Source organism: Dromiciops gliroides, chromosome 6 (genome assembly GCF_019393635.1).
Source record: "Dromiciops gliroides isolate mDroGli1 chromosome 6, mDroGli1.pri, whole genome shotgun sequence".
Classification (NCBI taxonomy): domain Eukaryota; kingdom Metazoa; phylum Chordata; class Mammalia; order Microbiotheria; family Microbiotheriidae; genus Dromiciops; species Dromiciops gliroides.
This window is the reverse complement of record NC_057866.1, coordinates 100018469-100038778: the sequence shown is the minus strand read 5'-3', so window position 1 is coordinate 100038778 and position 20310 is coordinate 100018469. Positions and strand designations below refer to the sequence as shown.

Genomic DNA, 20310 nt, shown 5'->3' with positions numbered 1-20310 from the left:
CCCGCCCCAACCATGTCTGTCTCTCTCTCTCACTCACACACACACACACACACACACACACACACACACACACACACACACACTCCACTCCCAGAATGGGGAAGCCTTTGGAAAAGAAACTGGTCAGACACTTCTAGGGCATTTCATTCCCAACAGATGCCATTTGGGAATTCTTTTTAAATACAGTATACATGTTAAGGCCACCAGTCAGTCAAGGAAATGCCTCAAATGTCTCCAAGCTTGTGCCTGTTTTGTGTTGTGTTTTCAGAGGGTTCCAGTGGCATGGATGTATTGGGGGGGGGGGAGAAGCAGTGGAAAACACACAAGATTGGGAGCCGAAGTCCTGGTTTAGGCTGCTAGCTCCCCAAATTTTACTGATCTTTGTGGACAAAAGGATAAGACACCAAGGATGGCATGGAGCTGGGGCCAGGGAAGTGACCCACAGTCAGCATGCTGAGGGAAGTTCACCCAAATCAATACATTTTTAAGCCTTCCTACCCCCCCCCCCCATAAAAGTGATCTCTTCCTCCTGAAATCTCCCCAAAGACTTCTGTGGACCTCTCCTTTGCGACCATCACATTCTCCCTTGCATTATACTTATGTGTATATGTGTCATATTTCTTCCCATAGTCCAGGGCTTCTCAATCTTTTTTTTTGTCCGATGGACCCCTCTGGCAGTCTGCTGATGATAATGGAGCCCTTCTCAGAATCATGTTTTCAGAAGCATAAAATACACATTTACTGAAACAAACCAATTATAGTGAAGTACAGTTATCAACAGCTTTTTTCAAAATAAGTTTCTGGTCCCCAAGTTAAGAAGCCATAGCCTGGTAGATCCTCATCTGGCTGAAGGTGATGATTGCTGTTTCTTGTCTTTTTGTCCCTGGCACCCTGCAAACAATAGGAGGTGAGGGGACCCCAGGGCCTTGTGGGCTTCTCACTGGGAGCTGCCTCCTGGTTCGGTCCCTCCCGATGCAGCTTCCCCCCCCCCCCCCAGCAGAGACTCCCCTGGGGGGCCTTTTTAACTCTTAAACCTCTCAGTATGACTTTCCTGCTTCCCTGGGAAGTAAGAAAGAGGAGAAGGGCAGGGGTTGGGAGCATTTCTTCCCACTTCTCTTCTCAGAGCCAGGACTCACTTCCTGAACAGTCAGTCTGCCAGGTAGGCTTTACCTGTGGCTGCTCTTCAGGAGGTTACAAAGGTGTCTTCATCTATACAGACCATCAACAAAAGCAACAAGAACAAACAGACCAGGAAAAATGTGATTCAGCTATAAGAGAAAGGAGCTCTGGGCAGGAAAACTGATTTGAAGTTCCTAACTCTATCACTAAATCACTGTGATCTCCAGCCTCAGTTTTCAATGAAATGGGGAGAACAAGTCTTAACTCTGCCTCCTTCATGGGGTTATTGTGAGGATCAAATGAAATAATACAGAGAAAAGAGCTTTATAAATGGTAAAGCTCTGGGTACACATGGGAAGGACTGGGAAACATCTGGCCTGGGGCAAAGGATGGCTGTAAACCCTTTGTCTGAAGAGCTACAGATTACAAAAGCCAAAGCACAATGTTACAAGTGTTACAATTCTCAATATTTCCTAAATTGCCTGGACTAGGAGGAGGTGGGGGAATACCCAGCCAATCGAAATCCCAGCCTCAAGGAGCCATAAAACATCCTGGCTCCACACTGTATCAAGTCACTTCCCCTACTTGGAATCTCAGTTTCCCCATCTGTAACATGATGAGGCTGGACTAGATCAGGGGCTCTTCACCTTTTTTTTTTAAGTTTGTTAAGTGAATTTCAGTATAATTGGTTTCCTTGGTAACCCTATGCAGTCTATTTTATGCACTTAAAAATAGGATTCTGAACAGAGGCTTCCCCATACCATTGGCAGGACACAGGAAAGGTGAAGAGCCCCTGACCCTGTGTTCTCTAAGACTCTTTCCAGCCCAGACATTCCCCTGTTGGACAGTGATCACTCACTGTTAGGAAAGGAACCAGAATACTGTTTTCCCCTGCCTTCTTTTATGTCTTATTCCTAGTTCTGCTTTCTGGAGCCAAGTAAAGGTGAAATCCCTCCTTCCATGTGACAACCCCTTGTTTTACCCCAAGTCTTCACTTCTCCAGGACCTCCAACTGACCTCCCACATTTCCCTCACCTTTCTAACTGCCCTCCTTTGTCGTGGCAGTAGCCTGCCCCAAACGTGGTTCCTGGCACTGGACAGAGTACTCCAGATGCGGTCTGACCAGGGCATGACAGTGGAACAATCACTTTGCTTGCTTTCTGAATGCTACCTGATGCTTACAAGTTTTTGCCTGCAGTGGACTCTATGTCACCATGATTGGGACCAGTCAATTTCTCAGGTATCCAAAAGCATTTTGCCAACAAGGCAATCAGTTCCCCATGGTCAGGGGCTGTGTTTTCTCATCCTTTGTAGCCCTCGAAGTTGCTGGCTCTGGGCTGGGCACCCAGATGTGCAGTGTTACCTGTATAACTGATCTTTGGTAGGGGTAAAAAGAGGAGGAAATTCACAATAAACCCTCCTCAGGTTGCCATTAAGTAACAGAATTTAGTTGTTTAAAGAAGGGAATTCCTGTGACTCAGAGTGGGGAAAACAGCCATTGACATGATGAGCTTAAATAGGCAGGGGGCCTGGGATCTACTCTTGACTATAGGGCTAGCTAACTCAGTAGACTGTGAACAAGTAACTTCCCCATCTAGGCTTGGTTTCTTTATCAGTAAAACGAGGAGAAAATTGATCCTGCCTTTTGCATTTTCTCAATGCTCCCCAATCCTGATTTAAATCAGTTCACTCAGGAAACCTTTACATTTGTAACAGGGAAGGCAGGCTGAAAATGTGCCTACTTAGCAACTAAAGAAGGAATAAGGAAGCTTTTCTGACATCCAGATCTCTGCCTCAAACCACTGGACCACTGTATATTTGACAACATTATGGGAGTCACGAATACTTCCCCAAGATAACAGCAGCCCCTACCTTGCTAGTATTTTATAGAACAGGAAACTGAGGCTGAGAGGTTCAGTGTCTTGCTCACATTCGAATAGCTAAGAAGAGTCAGAGCTGGGATTCAGTCCTGTGCCTCAAAGCCTCTCTTTTGTGTGTATATCCTGTTTCCTCTGCAGGATGGCAAATCCCCTCACCTATCCGGGAGGGTCCAGGTTTCACTCCTCTGAGTATCCCTGCACCAAATCAAGCACAAGGCCCTCCCCAAGAGCATTCCCTCCATTACAATGACCTACTAGACAGACCCTTTGATTTCCCTCTGGCCGCCAAAGAGCTGAAGACTGGCACGCTCTTCACCGACAATGGCTGAAACCAACAAGGTCGGGATTCCTTTATTGGAGTGGAGCAGAGTGTGTACTCAAGGACTCCCAGGCAGCTGTCTTTTAGGCCCAAAGCCCACCTCCTGCCTGCACTTGGCCTCATCCCCACTGGGGCAGCCTGAAGGGCCCAACTCGAAGCTGTATCTAGCCGGCTTCTCCCTCCAGGAGTTCCATCCCCGGGCTGCCTGGCTCACGGCATAGACCCAAACATCGGACACCTGCCCGTCTGGAAGGCCCTTGAGAGCTGAGATCCTCCTTACAGCCTCTCAGCTCACATAGCTGCTAATCGTCTCTGCTGGTCTCAGGAGAGAATGGGGCTTAAGCTCAAAATCGGCCTGAGAGAAGCCAAAAGGCTTAAGTCCAGAAGGTATTTTCCCAGTGTGAGGGCTTACTCCTGCTCCCTAGGAGTCCTGTCAGGGCTTGCTAGTGATGGCAGAACTATATTATTTGGAGACAACAATCCCATCTTTGGAAGCCTATTAAACACACAGGACCTGCCAGAACTTATGGGCTCCTACCAGCCCTGATGGCGGAAATAAGAGAATTTCAGCAGGAATGTGGCGATTTCACGACAGTCACTGGGGATCAGGGGCCACGGGTTCAAAAAGTTCCCAGATACTTGCTTTGTACACAGCCTTTATACAAAAAAATCTCGAACCAGGGATGGATGTATCTACAGTGCCTTGTCCACAGTAGGCTCTTAATAAATACTCAATTGAATTAGCAAATAAATCTCTAGTCCAGTGGGTCCCAGCTTGAGGGCTATGGACTCCTTCCAGGCTGGAGTTTTGTTTTTTTGTTTTTCTTCTTCCCCAGAGGTCTGCAAATCCACAAATAAAAAATTATACCTTCTGTAAAGAACAAACAATACATCTCACTCCCAGATGTTCCTATTTTTCTTATGCGCACTGAGGTTATTGTGATTGCTAAAATACAATTCACTTAAAAGCACTCCTGAATTTATAGTAGCTTTTGGTCACTTTTTTTTCTTAATCAAGACATTATAGCTTATAGCACAATTATTATCATGGGGGGGGGGGAGTCTGAAAGGCTGGAGGTGAAAAATGAAGTCCTCATTCTCAAACAGGTTGGGAACTACATCTTATCTGACTGGCTACTGAGGAACTGGGAGTTCTAAGAGAGTACATTCCCCATGACTATATAACTCAGAAGTAAGCGAGATGAGATCCAGACCCAAGTGTCCTAACTCCAAGTCCAGGGACATCTCCACAACACCACCCCGTGTTGGACTACTAACTGGACCTTATATGTTCCTTTAAAAAAAAATGCTTTTCTACCCTTCCCATATTCTAATCATCTCCTAGGGCTGCAAGGGCCCTCAAAGATGATCTATCTTGGCTTTCATCCAATAAGGGATGAGGAAAATGAGTTCAGAAAGAAGGGATGTGACCAATGTCATGGAGACAAAAGTCAGAGCTAGCATACAAACCCAGGCCCCCTGCCCCCAGTGTTCTTTCCGTTAAAGCCTGGTGCCTTTTGTTGGCCTGCTTAAGTGGCTAATTGTGGTCATTTTCAGAAGCCACTACTAATGGGGGCAGAAAGGGGTGGGCAGGAAATTCAGGTGGGGAGGGGGGGAGGGGGGGAGGGGGGGAAGGGGAGACGTTTTGGTCCATAGCATGAAGAAGAAAACCAGTGAGGAATAGTAGAAAGAGGGCTGAAAGTTAAGAGTTTGGAGGCCTGGGCTTAAGGACTTTCTCTGCCTCTTAGTTGCTGTGTAATATAAAAGCAAGTGGTTTCCCCTCTCTGGGCTTCATCTGTAAGATGAGGATAAAAAGAACGCCCCTATCAGTTCACAACTCCACCAGAATGCATATAAATATAAATTTTAAAAAATGAACTCCCTGCTTCTCAGGGGCCTTGAAAGGGACACATTTAACAGGCTACAGAAGTGAGAATGGCCACAGTTATTATCCATCCTTCATTATGACTCTCCTCCAGGTAAGGGCTCAGCAGACATTATCCTCTCCCAGACTGGAGGTTAGAAGTTCAAGGGCAAACTAGCTGGACACATACTACACACCCAGTATTATTACTACAGTGGCTCCTTTGTCCCTTACCATGGCTCCCTAATGACCCCATGGTCACAAAACTAAATTATTGTTATCATTAGCAGTAATTAACATGATTCACTTGGATTGAATTTTATAGTTTACAAAGCACTTTCCTGACAACAGTCCAGTGAGGTAAGCATTAATAATCCCATTTTACAGATGATAAAGATACTTCTGGAAGTGAAATGATATGCTCAAGGTCACACATAACTGACATTCAAACTCAGCACCTAGGGCTCCAAGTTAAATCTTCTTCCCCCAAGCCCTAAGCTCCATCTCATAAAGTATCATTAATCAGTGGGTTACAATCTACAGAGAACAATGGAGTATCTAACGAGAGGCCACCTGGCACTATGGAAAGGATGCTGGATTTCGAGTCAGATGACTGACGTGGGCTTGGTTCCATCACTAGCTACCTTCACGAGCCAGGGCAAATCACTTAACCTTTCTGAGTCTCAGTTTCCTCAACTGCAAAATAGGGAAGCGGTGGACTAAATGACCTATGAGGTCCCTTTCAGTTCTGAATCCTTGAACATATAAACATAGTTAATGCCTGCTATCTGCCCAGAGTTGGCTCCTTTTCTGCATGACGGTCAACAAGCACCGTAAAAACTGAGAAGGAAACGGGCAATGTGGCCAAAAAAGCAAGGAATCAGTACAAGGCATGTTACGAAGACTCTGTTTCCCCAAATGTAAAATGAAGGCTCTGGTCTAGCTGGGCTCTAAGGTCCTTCCACATTCAGACATCCTTCCTTTCTCTAAGACTCTGGATGCAGCAGACTTTTCGATCCTATGGCACTGCCCCTCCCAAGACCCTCCATCTCCCTACTTTGGGCATTTTCATTGTCCTCCATACCTGGAATTCTCGGTCTCCTCGATTCCCAGATAAAATTCCACCTTTTACAAGAAGCCTTTCCCAATTCTCCTTAATTCTAGTGCCTTCCCTCTGTTAATTAGTTCCAGTTTAGCCTGTATATAGCTTGTTTGTACATGGTTGTTTGTGTCTTGTCGCCTCCATTAGACTGTGACTTTCTGGACATAAGGGACTATCTTTTGTCTTTCTTTATATCCTTAGCACTTAACTCAGTGCCTGGAATACAGTAGGCATTAATAAATGCTTGCTGACTTGAGAAGATGCCAACATGCAGTGACAGAGTTTTCTCAGCTGGGAGACCCTCTATACCAATATTAGAGCAAGAGGTCCAGTCCCTATCTCTATTCCTATCCCAGCTCTCAAGTTCTACATTTTACAAAATTAATAAAGGGGTGGATTTGATCCTCCAGCCGGCCTGTGGCTATCAGGACAGCTGTTTGAAGAGCTGTACTCTGGTCTCCAGGGAGTACCCCTGGGGCCCCACGCTGACCTGAGATGTGCACAGAGAACTCCAAAGGAATGGCTCCTGGACTCCTAGCTTCACCCCCCCACAGACCCAGGGCATTCCTACCTTTGCTCACACCATATCTTCCATGGCCCCATCTAAGTCCAAACCATGGCTTGGTTTGTGAACCAGCTTCACCAGGAAGTCCTCCCCAACCACACCATCCTGAAGTGACCTCTCCTTCCTTGACCCATCCACATCACTGTCTCTATCCCTCACTCAGTCCTGACTACATGTGTGGAGACTGTCTCCCCAACCAGACTATGAGCCCCTAGTCCCTAAAGGCAGGACCCTAGTCTGTTTTTCTGCCCCTCTCCCCCCCCAACACCCAGTACTGGGCTCTGCATAGAGAAGGGGCTTGACTGCCGGTGAAAAGCACTACAGGGTGGGGGAAGCGGAGGTGACACACGACCAAGACTCCCAGAATGGTCCTTTCTGTCCCTCAGCTCCCCCAGTGAATAGGAGCAATGTCAATTCAACACACTCCACCTGTGTGTATAAAGTATTCGGTTGGGAAGATACAGAGCATAGAAATGATGTAGACCCTGCTCTCCCAAAGCTGACTTTCCATATTTCACCATACTGACACATGTTTCGGAGAAATGCAAAATACTATGAGAGGGAGGAATAGGTCCTTCCAGACTTGAGGTGGGAATGAGAACAGAGATTTGGTGGAAAGGTGATGGCTAGCAGATAAATATGCTCTATAAACCCCTTTTTCTCCAGGCTAAACATAGGACCTTGAATTAAGTTACCCACCCCTCCAGTCTCCATAGGGACCCCCAAACCTAGCCTGGCCTACTCTCCAATTCTGTGGTCCTCACCCCAGGTCGGGCTTCCAAGCTATACCTCTAAGAGGAAGAAGCTGGCAAACCTAGAACCTAGAGAGCCTGGACAGGATGATGCAGAGGAGAGCTGGCAGGAGAAGAGATGTAAGGGTCCCAGCATCAAGTGCCAGGGGCCGAAGGCTTAGGTCTCATAGCAAAGAAGGTAGTGAATGGCAGCAGAGACTGGCCTGAGAGCTGTCCTCAGGGTGGAGGTGGGTCAGGCGTCCCTAGCTAAGATCTGCCTTAGATTGGGGGGTTGGGGGGGGCAGGGGTGTGGGAATGAGGTCCTAGACTAGTGGCCATCCCTCGTGAAGAGTCAGGGGTCTTAGACTGATGTATCCTCTTTCCCCCCCCCCGCCCCCGCGGAGGGGCTTTAAGCCCCAGGAGTGAGTTCAAGGTTGCCTGCTTTGCCCCAGGAGGCGCTCAAGGGTCCCCGGACGTACGGTGCTGCTGAGTAGGGGATAAGGGGTCCCAGCCAGGGATCTGTCCTTGGGAAGGGGCTCTGGGAACGCCCGCACTCACCTTCACACTGAAAGCCGGCCAGCCCCCAGATGAAGTCGGTGCAGTAGTGGCAGAAGGTGGGCTTGGTGAGCGTCACCTTCCTGAAGCTGTGGCCCGGAGGAGCGGCGGGGGGCGCCGAGGGCTTGGGGCCCGGCTCCTGTCCCTGGCCCGGCCCGGCGCCCTGCCCCTGGCCCGTGTGGCTGGGCTGCGGGCGGCCCTTGCCGCCGCCGCCGCCGCCGAGCTGGGGGCTGGAGGCCGGGCTCCCCAGACGGGAGCCGGAGCCCGAGCCCGAGCCCGAGCCGCCGCCGCCGCCGCCGCCGAACCAGGAGCGAGCGCCCGTGGCCGCCGCCGCCGCCATTGGCCCGCAGCCCGCTGGGGGCTTAGGCGCGGGGCGCCCAGGGCGCACTGGGGGCTCCGAACTCCGCAGTCCGCATGGGCCCGGGCGGGAGGCTGGAGCCGGAGACGCACACAGCTTCCGACTGGCGGCTAGACCGTGGCCACAAAGCTACTGAGCATGCCCAGAGGCGCCGGCTCAGGGCACACGGGCGCAGGGGGAGGGGCCGTTGAGGGGAGGGGCGGAGCGGGGCGGGGTCGCCTCCAGGCTTGGGGGGACCCGCAGGTGCGAGGAGGTACAAATATGCGACTGGCTGGTGGACTTGGGTGCCGGTGAGGGGAGGAACAGAACGCGCGGTGGAACCAGCTTTGCCACCTCCTCCTCCCTCCTCGCCAGCAGCTCTAAACGCGGAGGGGAAGGGGCTACTGTCATTTTACAAAGGAGGAAACTGAAGCTCAGAGGGGAGAAGGGACACGCTCAAAAGTCTCACTACTAGTGAGCAGCAGAGCCAGGACTAGAGATCCTGCCTGACCTCTGTCGCTCAGATTCTTTAACAGCATTCCTGGCTCAACTCAGGGGTCCTCTCCTACTGAGAAGCCTTTCCTCCTATTATCTTGCATTTACTTATCTGTTTACTACCTTTTATCCGCCAGTAGGGCGTAAGAATAATAAACAATAATTGACATTTGTATAGAAGTTTAACATTTTCAAAGCGCTTTACATAAATTATCTCATTTGAGCCTCACAACTGCAGAAATATTTTAAATGACTGGGGCTAATTTGGGGGCACTAATCTGTGGATGACTAATCTGGGGACTTTGGGGTAACTGGCTATCTGACTGCGTTTAACTTAATATGGGCCGTTTATAAAGTTCCACCACACTGCTCCACTCCCAAAATTGATAAGCAAAAGATTAAGAAGCCTCTTAACTAAATAATCAAAGCAGAGTTTATTTATGAGATACAATTTTAAATTAAGAATACAGGGAAATAAAATGTACAACCTGACTGTGTTCTGGGCCTCTCTTTACACCTGCTGGGCCTGGAAGTTTTTTTAATACAATAAGGGCCATAGTGGCCTCTTGCCTTAGGGTATGTTCCACTTTCACTGCTCAGCTACTATCTTCTAACTCTACCTGTACCCTGTGCTGACCGTTTCTGAGCTCTCTGCTGCCTCCTGTTCTCTCTGTCTGTCTGTCTGTCTGCTCCATCAGTCTGCCCTCTGCTGCCTTTGCCGCCCCTCTAATCTTGTCAGCTGGCCTCTCTATTCTCCTAATCTTGTCAGTCTCCTCTCTGTTCTTGTCCTTCAGCCTCCTAACCTTCTTGCTCTTAGCTTTTTCTCCTTCCCCCATCTCTTAGTGTTCCAGCCTTTCTGCTCTATTAATCTCGTCAACCCCCCCCCACACACACACACACTTAATCTTGTCTGCGGGTCTTGTCAGTCCCCCTATTCTAACTCCCAGGTTTATATATAAATATCTTTCTTCTCTCCACTCCAATCTGGGGCTTTTTGCACCCCCACAGACCAAGCTAATTTGCCAGCCAGGGCTGCAGCTGGTGGGGGCCCCTCCCCCCACTCAAGCCTCCCATGCATACCACACCCAGGGCTCCAGGGGCCCGTGCTCCCTGCTGTGCACCCAGGGACCTCTGCACTGGCTATGCCAGAGGCCGGCCTGGATGAGCCAGGGATCTCTGGGATAGATCTGCTCAGGGTGGAGGGAGCTGGGGCCTTTTTCCCCCCAACTGTCTGACCTGGCATCTTGTATAGCCCACCGGGCTTTTTTTTTTTTTCTCAGCTGAAGCTGAGGGGGAGGGGCACCAGCCCCTCCCACACAGAAGAGACCCTGAGGGCCTAAGGCTTTCTAATCTCAGCCCACAGGTAAGGTCCCCAAATCAAAATAAATTTCCACACAACCAATACTATAGGCATTATGATAAGGTATTTCTAGATGAGGAGACTGAGGCACAAAGATTTCTCTATTGGCATTCAGCAAGTGAGCCTCAGAAATAGAATCTGAAATCAAAACCTTCCTGATTCCTAAATTCAACATTATGACTCTCAGTGTGATACAGTGAGCCTGAAATCAGAGGACCTGGGTTCAAATTTTGCTTCTGAGGCTGACTACCTGTTATGACGGCCAAGCCACTTTAACTTCTTTGGGCCTCAGTTTCCAGATCTGTAAAATGATGGATGGGGGTGAACTAGACGGCCTCTGCAGTCTCTTACATTGAGGACTATTTCATTCCTGCCATTACCGTTTCAGCCAGTAGCATCATGTCAAACAGAATAGGAACTTGTTGAATGCTGGCCCCCAAGTCAGGGACTTTCCCCTAACTCTGTGCTGTGTTCCTCCTCCCACTGTCTCAGGACACTCCAGGTGCTGCTCACCTGGAGCTAAAGGAGGAGTTTTATTCAGGTCACAACCTGGATTCCCTCTACATTTTCTAGGGCATCAGGGATTCCCAGTCCCTCCTCTCTGAGACTCAGTTTTCCACTCTGTAAAATAAGAGCTCTGAGATCCTAGAAATGAGTTTTCCTTCCTGAGCTTCAGGCTGTACTGGGCCCCTTTCTTTTGTATCTGCCATGATTTCATTTTTATTATAGTTCTTAGAGCCCTTGTTTCTTCTCTTCTGCTAGATTGGGAGCTTGCTGAGAGCAGAAATCAGGTCCTATTCATCTCTTACGCCCCCTCAGTGTGCAGCCCAGAACAAATGCTTCTAAAATGTTTATTGAACTGGATTTACTGCTGCATTATATAGAAATTACAGCTCTGCAGCTCAACACTTTACAAGAACAAGGTCTTAGATCCTTTTCCTTTTGTTGGTGCCAATTCCAAACTAGCCAATTTGCTAAAAATAATAAGCATTCATATAGCACTTTAAGGTTTGTAACATGCTTAGGTTTTCCCCCCTTCACAATAATAGGTACTGTTATTATCATTCTCACATGGGAAAACTGAGGCAGAAAGTGGTTAAGTGACTTGTGCAGCACCACAGAGCAAGTGTCTGAAGGGAGGTTTGATCTCAGGACTGATCAAATCCAGGTCTATCTCTCTATCCACCTACTACCTTGTGATCTGTTGTAATCTGTATGGGGGAAGAACCGACACTAAAGAAATGACATCTCTTTGAATGAAATTACAGATCCATTAAAGTGTTGGCATATGGTTAATTGGTGGCCTTCTGATTTAACTCAACTAGAACATTATTAAGGAACCTCCAATGCTCAGCTCCAGTCTGGTGGATACAGAGAATGAGCAGTTCTTGGGGAGCTAACTGTGGGGAAGAGCCCATAGCACAGAATATAGAATGAAACAAGATGGGGAGAATAGAACTCATTCAACAAATTATTACTGAGTGCTTATTATGCCCAAGACTTTCTGTGCTAAGCCCCTGCACTGTAGTGGGATGCTGTGCTTTAGTTAACCTCTAAACCACATTCCCAAGGTATCAGAAATCTTCTTTACCACTTTCCTGACAGCTGGTCAGCCAACCTCTACTGAAATACTTCTAATGTTGGGGGTCTCACCACCTCCTACAGCACCCATTTCCACTGCCAGGAAGTTCTGATAAGGAACTCTTTCCTTCTCCCTGGCTAAACCTGGCTTCCGGTAACACTTCTGATATCTGAAATCTCTTCTTCTCTCTCCCTCTTTTCTCCAAGTTAACCATTCCTAGAACCTTGAGATAATCTACTATTCCAGTCAATTGAGATCTCTCTCTCTCTCTCTCTCTCTCTCTCTCTCTCTCTCTCTCTCTCTCTCTCTCCTGATTCTGTTATCCAGCTTTGTCATTTCAATTTCCTGTCATCTGCAAACCTGATAAGTATCCAAACTATTGAAACAAATGGCAAACAGAATCTAGACAGATCCCTGGCCTATGACACCTGAAACCTGCCTCTAGGGCAGTAGTATCAAACTCACATCAAAACAGGGGCCACCAAACTTTTACTTAAGAATCCCAGCAAGCAGCATACTAATTTAAAAACTGCATATTCACATGATCTGTGTTCAGTTGCATTTTGTTGTTGCTGCTATTGTTAAATATTTCCCAATTACTTTTTTTTTTTTTAGTGAGGCAATTGAGGTTAAGTGACTTGCTCAGGGTCACACAGCTAGTAAGTGTCAAGTGTCTGAGGCCAGATTTGAACTCAGGTACTCCTGACTCCAGGGCCGGTGCTCTATCCACTTCGCCACCTAGCTGCCCCCAATTACATTTTAACCTGGTTCTGGCCACTTGGGAGTGTTGCCTACCTCATGTACCACAAAGCTGGCTTTCAGCCTCTGATATCCCTGTTCTAGGGTGATCCCACTTTCATCACTCCTCCTTGGGTACATGTAGTCAATAGGTTCTGAATATATCTGACTTCATCAAGTATTTCTGCAGACATCTATTAAGCATTTTCCATGGGCAAGGTCCTCTTCTACACAGGGGGTTACAAGGAAAGGTATGATACAAACTGCTTTCAAGACGTGTACACCATTGTACCATCATCTTAGCCTCTCGATCTCCATCTGGACCGCAATGAAATTCAGTCATATTATACATACCGTATGCGTGGCTTCCTGATTTACCCATCTAATTACCCATTCAGAGGAGGTAGAATAGATGGTACACCACAGATAGTAAGGGCTACATAAAAGGAAGAGATCAGTGAGATAGGACTTAGTGAGGGAAGGTATCTTATCTTGTAATAGAGAGGGAGGAAAGGGTGAGGTGAGCCCTGAAGGATGGGCAGACTTGAATGTTCCCAAGGTCCAATGCCCTCAATAGGCTGGTGCCACTCTGACTTTCTGCTCCATTCTCCTGATCCTCTCCTCCAAGTGGCCTGAGTTCTAACCAAATTGACCCCCATCATACCTTCACACCTTTCCTGATGCTCTTCCCTTCCCCTGGGATGTTATCTATTTCCCATCCCTTTGATCTCTACTTGTGAAAATCCTAATCATTCTTCAAACCCCAGCTCAAATGGAACTTCTGCAAGGAAGAAGGCTTTCTCCAGTCCTTCCAATTAGTAACAACCTTCCTCTTCTGATCTCAAAGAGGACTTCCTTACATATATTTACTATATAATAGTATGTAGCATAACTGTGTGTGTCTCATCCCCCTGCTAAATTATAAGCTCCACTAGGGCAGGCCCTAGGTGTTGTTTAATCTTTGGGTCTTCCCCATTGTTGTTGTTAAGTAGTTCTCAGTCATTTCCAACTCTTTGTGACCCCATTTGGGGTTTTCTTGGCAAAGATACTGGAGTGGTTTGCCATTTCCTTCTCCAGCTCATTTTACAGATGAGGAAACTTCACACTGTAAGCACTTAATAATTATGATTTGAATTTAAATGAATTGAATGGAGACAGGAAGTACATTTCCGGACACGGGAAAGTCTTCAGCAAAATCTCAGAGGTGTCAATGAACCTGATGTGTGCCAGAGGGTTGGTCAGAAGGGAGGACTTGAGTTAAGAAGTAGAGGATACAAGATTTGGAGCAGCAGGCTGCAACCAGGTGGTAGAGGGACTTGAATGCCAAGATAAATAGTTTATGCTTGTCCTGCTAAACAATAGGCAATGACTGACCTTTTCCTAACTCTGTCTGGGTGAGTTCTCTCTTTCTTCTCTGGAGAATAATTACCAGACGTCATAATTGTGGGTGCAGGGCTTTATATTGTCTCAAACCTCATCCATCATCTCCTCTATCAAGGGCTCAGCACCAAAAGAAACTTATCGAGCATCCCCTTACGTGTAATCCTCCTCCTCCTAATATTCTCTCACATCTATATGGCACTTAACAGCTTCAAAACACTTTAGCATCCATTACTTTGACGCTTTGAGGATGTGGGATTTCACTATGGCACACTCTCCCTCTGAGCCTCGGTAGCCAAGGTTTAAAGTTGTAGTGATGCAACTTGGGTAATTTCAATCCCTTGGTGGCCACGCCTCTGAGGATCTCTGCCTTTAACCAGGAAGACCCACGATCCTGAGCTTGTACTCATGACATTAGAGAGACAGAGATAGAAGTGCCAACGCACTGACAGCCTCCAAGAGCCCAGCCTCCTTTCCACCTCATCTGGAAGCTTTGAGGGAAGCACTTTAATAGAGGTGCTTCATCCATAGGGATAGGGACTGATCAGTGATTTCACTGGGATAGGAAACTCCCTCTACCAGTGCAGGTCTGTACCTTCTCTGTTCCTTAGAATCTTAGAGGGATGCCTTGAGCACTGAGTGTATGTAACTTTCCAGGGTCACGCAGTCAACATAAGTATCAATATACCACCTACTCTGTGCCAGGAACAGATTTTTTTTAACGATATTATCAGGGGCAGCTAGGTGGCGCAGTGGATAGAGCACCGGCCCTGGAATCAGGAGTACCTGAGTTCAAATCCGGCCTCAGACACTTAACACTTACTAGCTGTGTGACCCTAGGCAAGTCACTTAACCCCAATTGCCTCACGAAAAAAAAAAAAACAAAAAAACGATATTATCTCTTTTGACTCTCACAACAATCCAGCAAGGTAGGTGCTATTATTTCCCCCATTCAACAGTTGAAGAAAAAAGAGACAAGCAGAGGTTAAATGACTTGCCCAGGTTTGCATAGCTAGCTAGTATGTGTTGAACTCAGATCTTCCTGACTTCAGGCCCAGTGATCTATTTTTTTTTTTGGCAGGGCAGTGGGGGTTAAGTGACTGCACCACCAGCTGCCTTTACGAGTCAGTGATAATAACCACAACAATAATAAAAATAAATACAACCATTCCCATTTCTATAGATAGCCCTTCATGGTGTACAAAGAGCTTTCTGCATAACATACTTATGAGGTAATTTGCATAAATATTATCACTATCATATAAATAAGAAAACTGAGGCCCCAAGAAGTATGCCTTTCTTTTTGCTAGCATACGTTTCCCCTGGGCCTGGCACTTAATAATGCTTTTTGACTGATTGGCTGATTTAACCCCCAGTCACTAAGCTAATACTTGTGGGAGCTGGGACTGAAATTTGCCTTGTGACTTTGACCTTGATATTCTACTTCTCACCATCCTCTGTGATCTTCACATAATCCCTATGACAAAGGCAGAGGGAGCATTACTGTCTCCCTGTTGCAGAAACTAAAAGTGAGGTTCGGAAAAGAGCAAGAGCCAGTCAATGTCAGAGCACCTAGGTTTGTGGTGCCCGGCTCAGCTAATGGTGGGATAGGCATAAAGTTTGGTTGTGTATCCAGCTATGGAGAACTTCAACTTCTAATTTAACTTACAGAAATATAACCCAAAGGGCAAAGATTTCCTGTTAAAAACCAAAACCTTTAATAAGTGACCACATTCAAGAGCCCAGCTCTGGATTTTAGCTATCTCCGCCCCCCACCCCCCCCCATGCCCCGCCTCCCCTGCCTGTTGTCTCTTTCTTCCTTGCCTTTGTACAATCAGGCCCAATGCCTGCAGCAAACTCCCACCCTCCCGGTGTGACAAAGCCCTCCTTCGAGGTCACAGACCCCGTACTCTCCCTAGAAGCCTTCCCTGCTCTCTATCTGGGAACGATCCCTCCCTCCACGTCTTCCTGCGGCCCAGAGAATGAGTCTACGCTTTGCTCCACACCCTCCCCCAAGCGTCAAGCTTATCTCTGTACTTGTCCTATCTCTCTGAGGAGGAAGAATTTAATCTCTATTTGTTGAGGTTGCCTAGTAAACTTTTAAGTGTAAAAGAATGCCGGATTTCGAGTCCGAAGACCTAGGGCAAGCCACTTCTTGGCGAGTCTCAGTTTCCTTATCTGCAAAAGGAGGGATTTCGATTCATTGGCTTCTAGGGTCTCTTCCAGGTTTAAATCTATGGTCCTGTGATTATTATGGTTGAATTATGCCAGGAGATCTAGATTCCAAGTACCTGGTCTACCACTTATTAGCTGTGTGACCTTGAATGACCTCAAGGAGCAATGAGAGGTTGGATACCCAGGCCGCTACCATCCCTGACAGCTCCAAATGCTAGGATTCTGACAGCCCCACATCACTGGGATCTAACCCTTTCCTCAGGCTGGGGTCCAGCTCTTTCCTTGTGGGCAGAGTTCAGGAACACCCCCGCCCCGCCTCCAATCCGACTCAAGGCTGCCCGGAAGAGCTGGATCAGGAAGCAGCTGCTGCAGACGCAGGAAACCGCTAGGGAGGATCCGTTCTCCCGGGAGAGGGAGTGGGGCTCTCTGCCGGGATCGCAAAGGAGGCGTGCCGCGATTCCGGGGCTGCGCGCGCTCTCCTGGGGAGGCCTGGGTCAAGTCGAGCGGAGCAGGGCTGGGCGAGGAGGGGCGGGCCTGTCGCCTTCCCCGAGGAGCCGGAAGCCGGCTGCCAGCTGCCGACTGCGGAGGCTAGCGACGTCGTAGCGGCTCTGGGCCGGTGGCTGGATGGGCGCTCGGGGCGCGTGGGCCGCGGCGCTCCTGCCGCTCCTGGCCCTGCTGCCGCGGACCTTCGCCTCCTGCCTCTTCTCGGTGGACGCCTCCACAGCCACGGGGCAGCTGAAGCCTTTCTGGAAGAGCACCGGCTTCTGGTAGGCTGAGTCCGCCTTGCCGCCGCCGATCCCCGGACTAGGACGCAGTATTGCAGCCGGCATAGGCTGCACACACTTGGAGGCTAGGCACGGGGACACGGGCCGTGTCCTGGATCCTGTAGGGTTGGAGCTTGAGCACCGTTAATTCAGCAAACATTGAGGCTTGTCAGGGAGAGAAGAAAGAAGGCCCCCCCCCCCAAAAATAAAACCCCGCAGGTCTGCCCCCCTTCCCTCCCCTCACCCCGGCCCCTGGATTGTTTTCTCTTAGTTCAAAGGCGGAGGGCTGTCTGAGGGACGGGAGCCCCAGTAGTGCTTTGGGGCATCATCCAAGGGATCCCAGCGAGAGAGAATTCTGGGACCAGGAATCTATGAGTGGATGGAGGGCACCACGAAGACGGGCAGCCCAAGTTTAAGGAAGGCAAGAGTTTGGGATTTAGCTATCCCCTGCCACTCTCTGGAGCGCTACACAGATTCTTAGCCCTAGAAAGAAACTGGTCTCACATACACCTGAAAGGAATCCCTTTCTTTCTTTCTTTTTTAAAAATTTTAATTAAAGAAACAATTTTTTTTTTTGCGGGGCAATGAGGGTTAAATGACTTGCCCAGGGTCACACAGCTAGTAAGTGTCAAGTGTCTGAGGCTGGATTTGAACTCAGGTCCTACTGAATCCAGGGCTGGTGCTTTATCCACTGTGCCACCTAGCTGCCCCCAATTCATTCCTTTCATAGCCACGACCAGTGCCTACCTTCTATCCTTTGAAGGAGTTGATTGTGTCTAGGACACACTATTTATTGGCAAGTTTTCCCTTGTACTCAACCAAAATCTGCCTCCTGAAACTTTCTGCTTTGGACCTAGTTCTGTTCTCTTGGGCCTTTCCCTTACATGACAGCCCTTCAAAGCAGAGATCATGTTCTCCAGAAGTTTTCTTACTTGTACACAGTAGGTGCTTAATGCTTGCTGAATTAACTTGGATACGTTAAACATTTCTAGTTCCCACAGCTAAGCCTCTTGTGACCTGCAGAGAGTGCATGGTCATCAGCATTATGGAAGAATCACAGATCCTCAGATATGCCAGTTCCTCATAGTGCTTGAGGAAAAAATAAATTATACATACACACATACATAATGTATTTGGGACCAAGTCCCTGAACTGATAGGTGAGAGTCTCTGGGAATAGCTGGACTTCCTAGAGATAAAGCATCTTGTAGTCACCTGGTCTTAATATGAGAAACTTCAGCTCTTGGGGGGTTGGGGTGGGGCAGGGTTGTCTATATAACCCAACACAGATCTCTGTAAAACAATAGGTGCTCAGGGATTATTTGACTATGAGTAAAATGATGGCACCCTTTGTCCAAATTTCAAGTATCTATGAGTTCATTAATATGGGTACTACACCAGTCTGGACCAAAAACCCTCCATAACTTAGTAGATGTCTTTCTTTGGTGTCTCTACTCTCATTGGCTTAAGCCCTCACTAGCTTTATTCCCTACATCCTTGGGGAGCCAGTAGTAACAAGCACTACAACTCCATTTAACCACTTAACATTGATTAGCTTTTACAAAAGGATATTTACTTTGAGGACTTGACCACAACTGAGACACAGTCATTTCTCCCAACCCCTTAGGGGAATACTCAGTCCCATAACACTTCTGTCTCTGGGAAGAATAGGCTGAACTTAGCTCAGTTCCTCCATAGCATTAGTCTCACCAACTTCATGTTCAAATGCAAAATGACTGCTAGATAAGCTTGCTTCTCCCTGCTACTGCTAGATTGGAATCAGGGTCCCAAAGGTCACTCCTTGCTTCTCAGGGCATGATGTTGACCTGGTTTTAAAACAGACTTAGAAATGAGGGGATGTCAAGGAGCCTTTTGGACCTTTTTTTTTTTTTTTTGTGAGGCAATTGGGGTTAAGTGACTTGCCCAGGGTCACACAGCTAGTAAGTGTTAAGTGTCTGAGGCCGGATTTGAACTCAGGTACTCCTGACTCCAGGGCCAGTGCTCCTTTGGACCTTTTAAACTCCTAAAGTCAAAGAGCGCATTCCCCTCATTAGATACCACTGCTGAAGGACTCACTGAGATCCCTCTGGAAGAGAAGGAGGCAGAGAGACCATAGCTGAAGCAGGCAGGCCTTTTGGGATTCTGCCGCAGCCCTTTGAATCACCTCTTCATCCTAGATGATTGGAACCACTTCCAGAATGTCTACAAATATTCCATTTGCCTCGCCAAGGTGCTTTCCTTCCATGTCATCACAATTCTCCCAAAAGCTGGAGAGAAAACATCTTTTCCTTAGCAAAGGGCTAGGATCTTTATTAATTCTACTCATTTGTTGACCTGAGTTAAGATGAATGGCAGTGAATTCCACAGATGGCAGAGGTGGCAAGGTAGCTAAGAGAATCACCAAAGATGTGGAGTTCAAAAGATCCAGGTGCCTTGAGTTGGTTAAAAGCTACAATCTGGGGGCAGCTAGGTGGCGCAGTAGATAGAGCACTGGCCCTGGATTCAGGAGGACCTGAGTTCAAATCCAGCCTTAGACACTTAACACTTACTAACTGTGTGACCCTGGGCAAGTCACTTAACCCCAACTGCCTCACCAAAACCAACCAACCAAACAAAAAAGCTACAATCTGAAAGCTTCCAATACCAGAGATATAACTAAGTTGGAAGAGTCAAGGGTTTTCCTCCAGGATGGAAATTTCTAAATTTGTATTGAGATTGTTTGTTTTCATATAATTTCATTTCGCAATGTCTACCTCCCCTAATCAGAAAGCCTTCCCTTATAACAAAGAAGACAAAAGAAGAGGGAGAAAGCATTTCATTAAAATCAACCAACATACCCTGAATGAGACATTTACATTTTGGAACCTGACCAATTTGGGGATTTTTTTTTTTTTACAATTTCTCCAAACAGCTTTATTGTAGATACTGGCAAGCAATCATAAGGTTGGGGGTGGGGACGTAAAAGGGGTGATGGTGGGCAAAAATCAACCAATTCTCGGTCAAGCTCTCCACCAAATGTGTGGGAAATGGACCCAGAAGAGCAGGGTCCTGGGATAAAGTGGATTTAAAATTTTTTTAGCTTGACTATACATATTTGCTCTAAAGGTTTTTTCTTCTTTATTTTTCAGTTTATGGGATGAGGGAGAAATAAGAAGGAGAGACAATAAATGTTTGTTTTTGAGGGTTTTTTTGTGGGGCAATGAGGGTTAAGTGACTTGCCCAGTGTCACACAGCTAGTAAGTGTCAGGTGTCTGAGGTCACATTTGAACTCAGGTCCTTCTGAATTCAGGGCCAGTGCTTTATTCACTGCGCCACCTAGCTGCCCCAACAATAAATGTTTGTTAA

General features: G+C 47.5%; 2 protein-coding genes across 4 annotated transcripts in view; one reads left to right on the top strand and one right to left on the bottom strand.

The window, feature by feature from the left end:
* Nucleotides 1-8597, bottom strand: part of DGKQ (diacylglycerol kinase theta) — a 119881-nt gene extending 111284 nt beyond the window's left edge. The window contains exon 1 of the mRNA XM_043969759.1: nucleotides 8139-8597. Coding sequence (XP_043825694.1) covers nucleotides 8139-8475 — 337 coding nt within the window. The 5' untranslated portion in view covers nucleotides 8476-8597. The remainder of the gene's footprint in view (nucleotides 1-8138) is intronic.
* A 7982-nt stretch (nucleotides 8598-16579) lies between these two features.
* IDUA (alpha-L-iduronidase) overlaps nucleotides 16580-20310 on the top strand; it is a 73411-nt gene continuing 69680 nt past the window's right edge. For all 3 annotated transcript variants that reach the window (XM_043972914.1, XM_043972913.1, XM_043972912.1), the window contains exon 1: nucleotides 16580-16969. In XM_043972914.1, coding sequence (XP_043828849.1) covers nucleotides 16827-16969 — 143 coding nt within the window. In that variant the 5' untranslated portion in view covers nucleotides 16580-16826. The remainder of the gene's footprint in view (nucleotides 16970-20310) is intronic.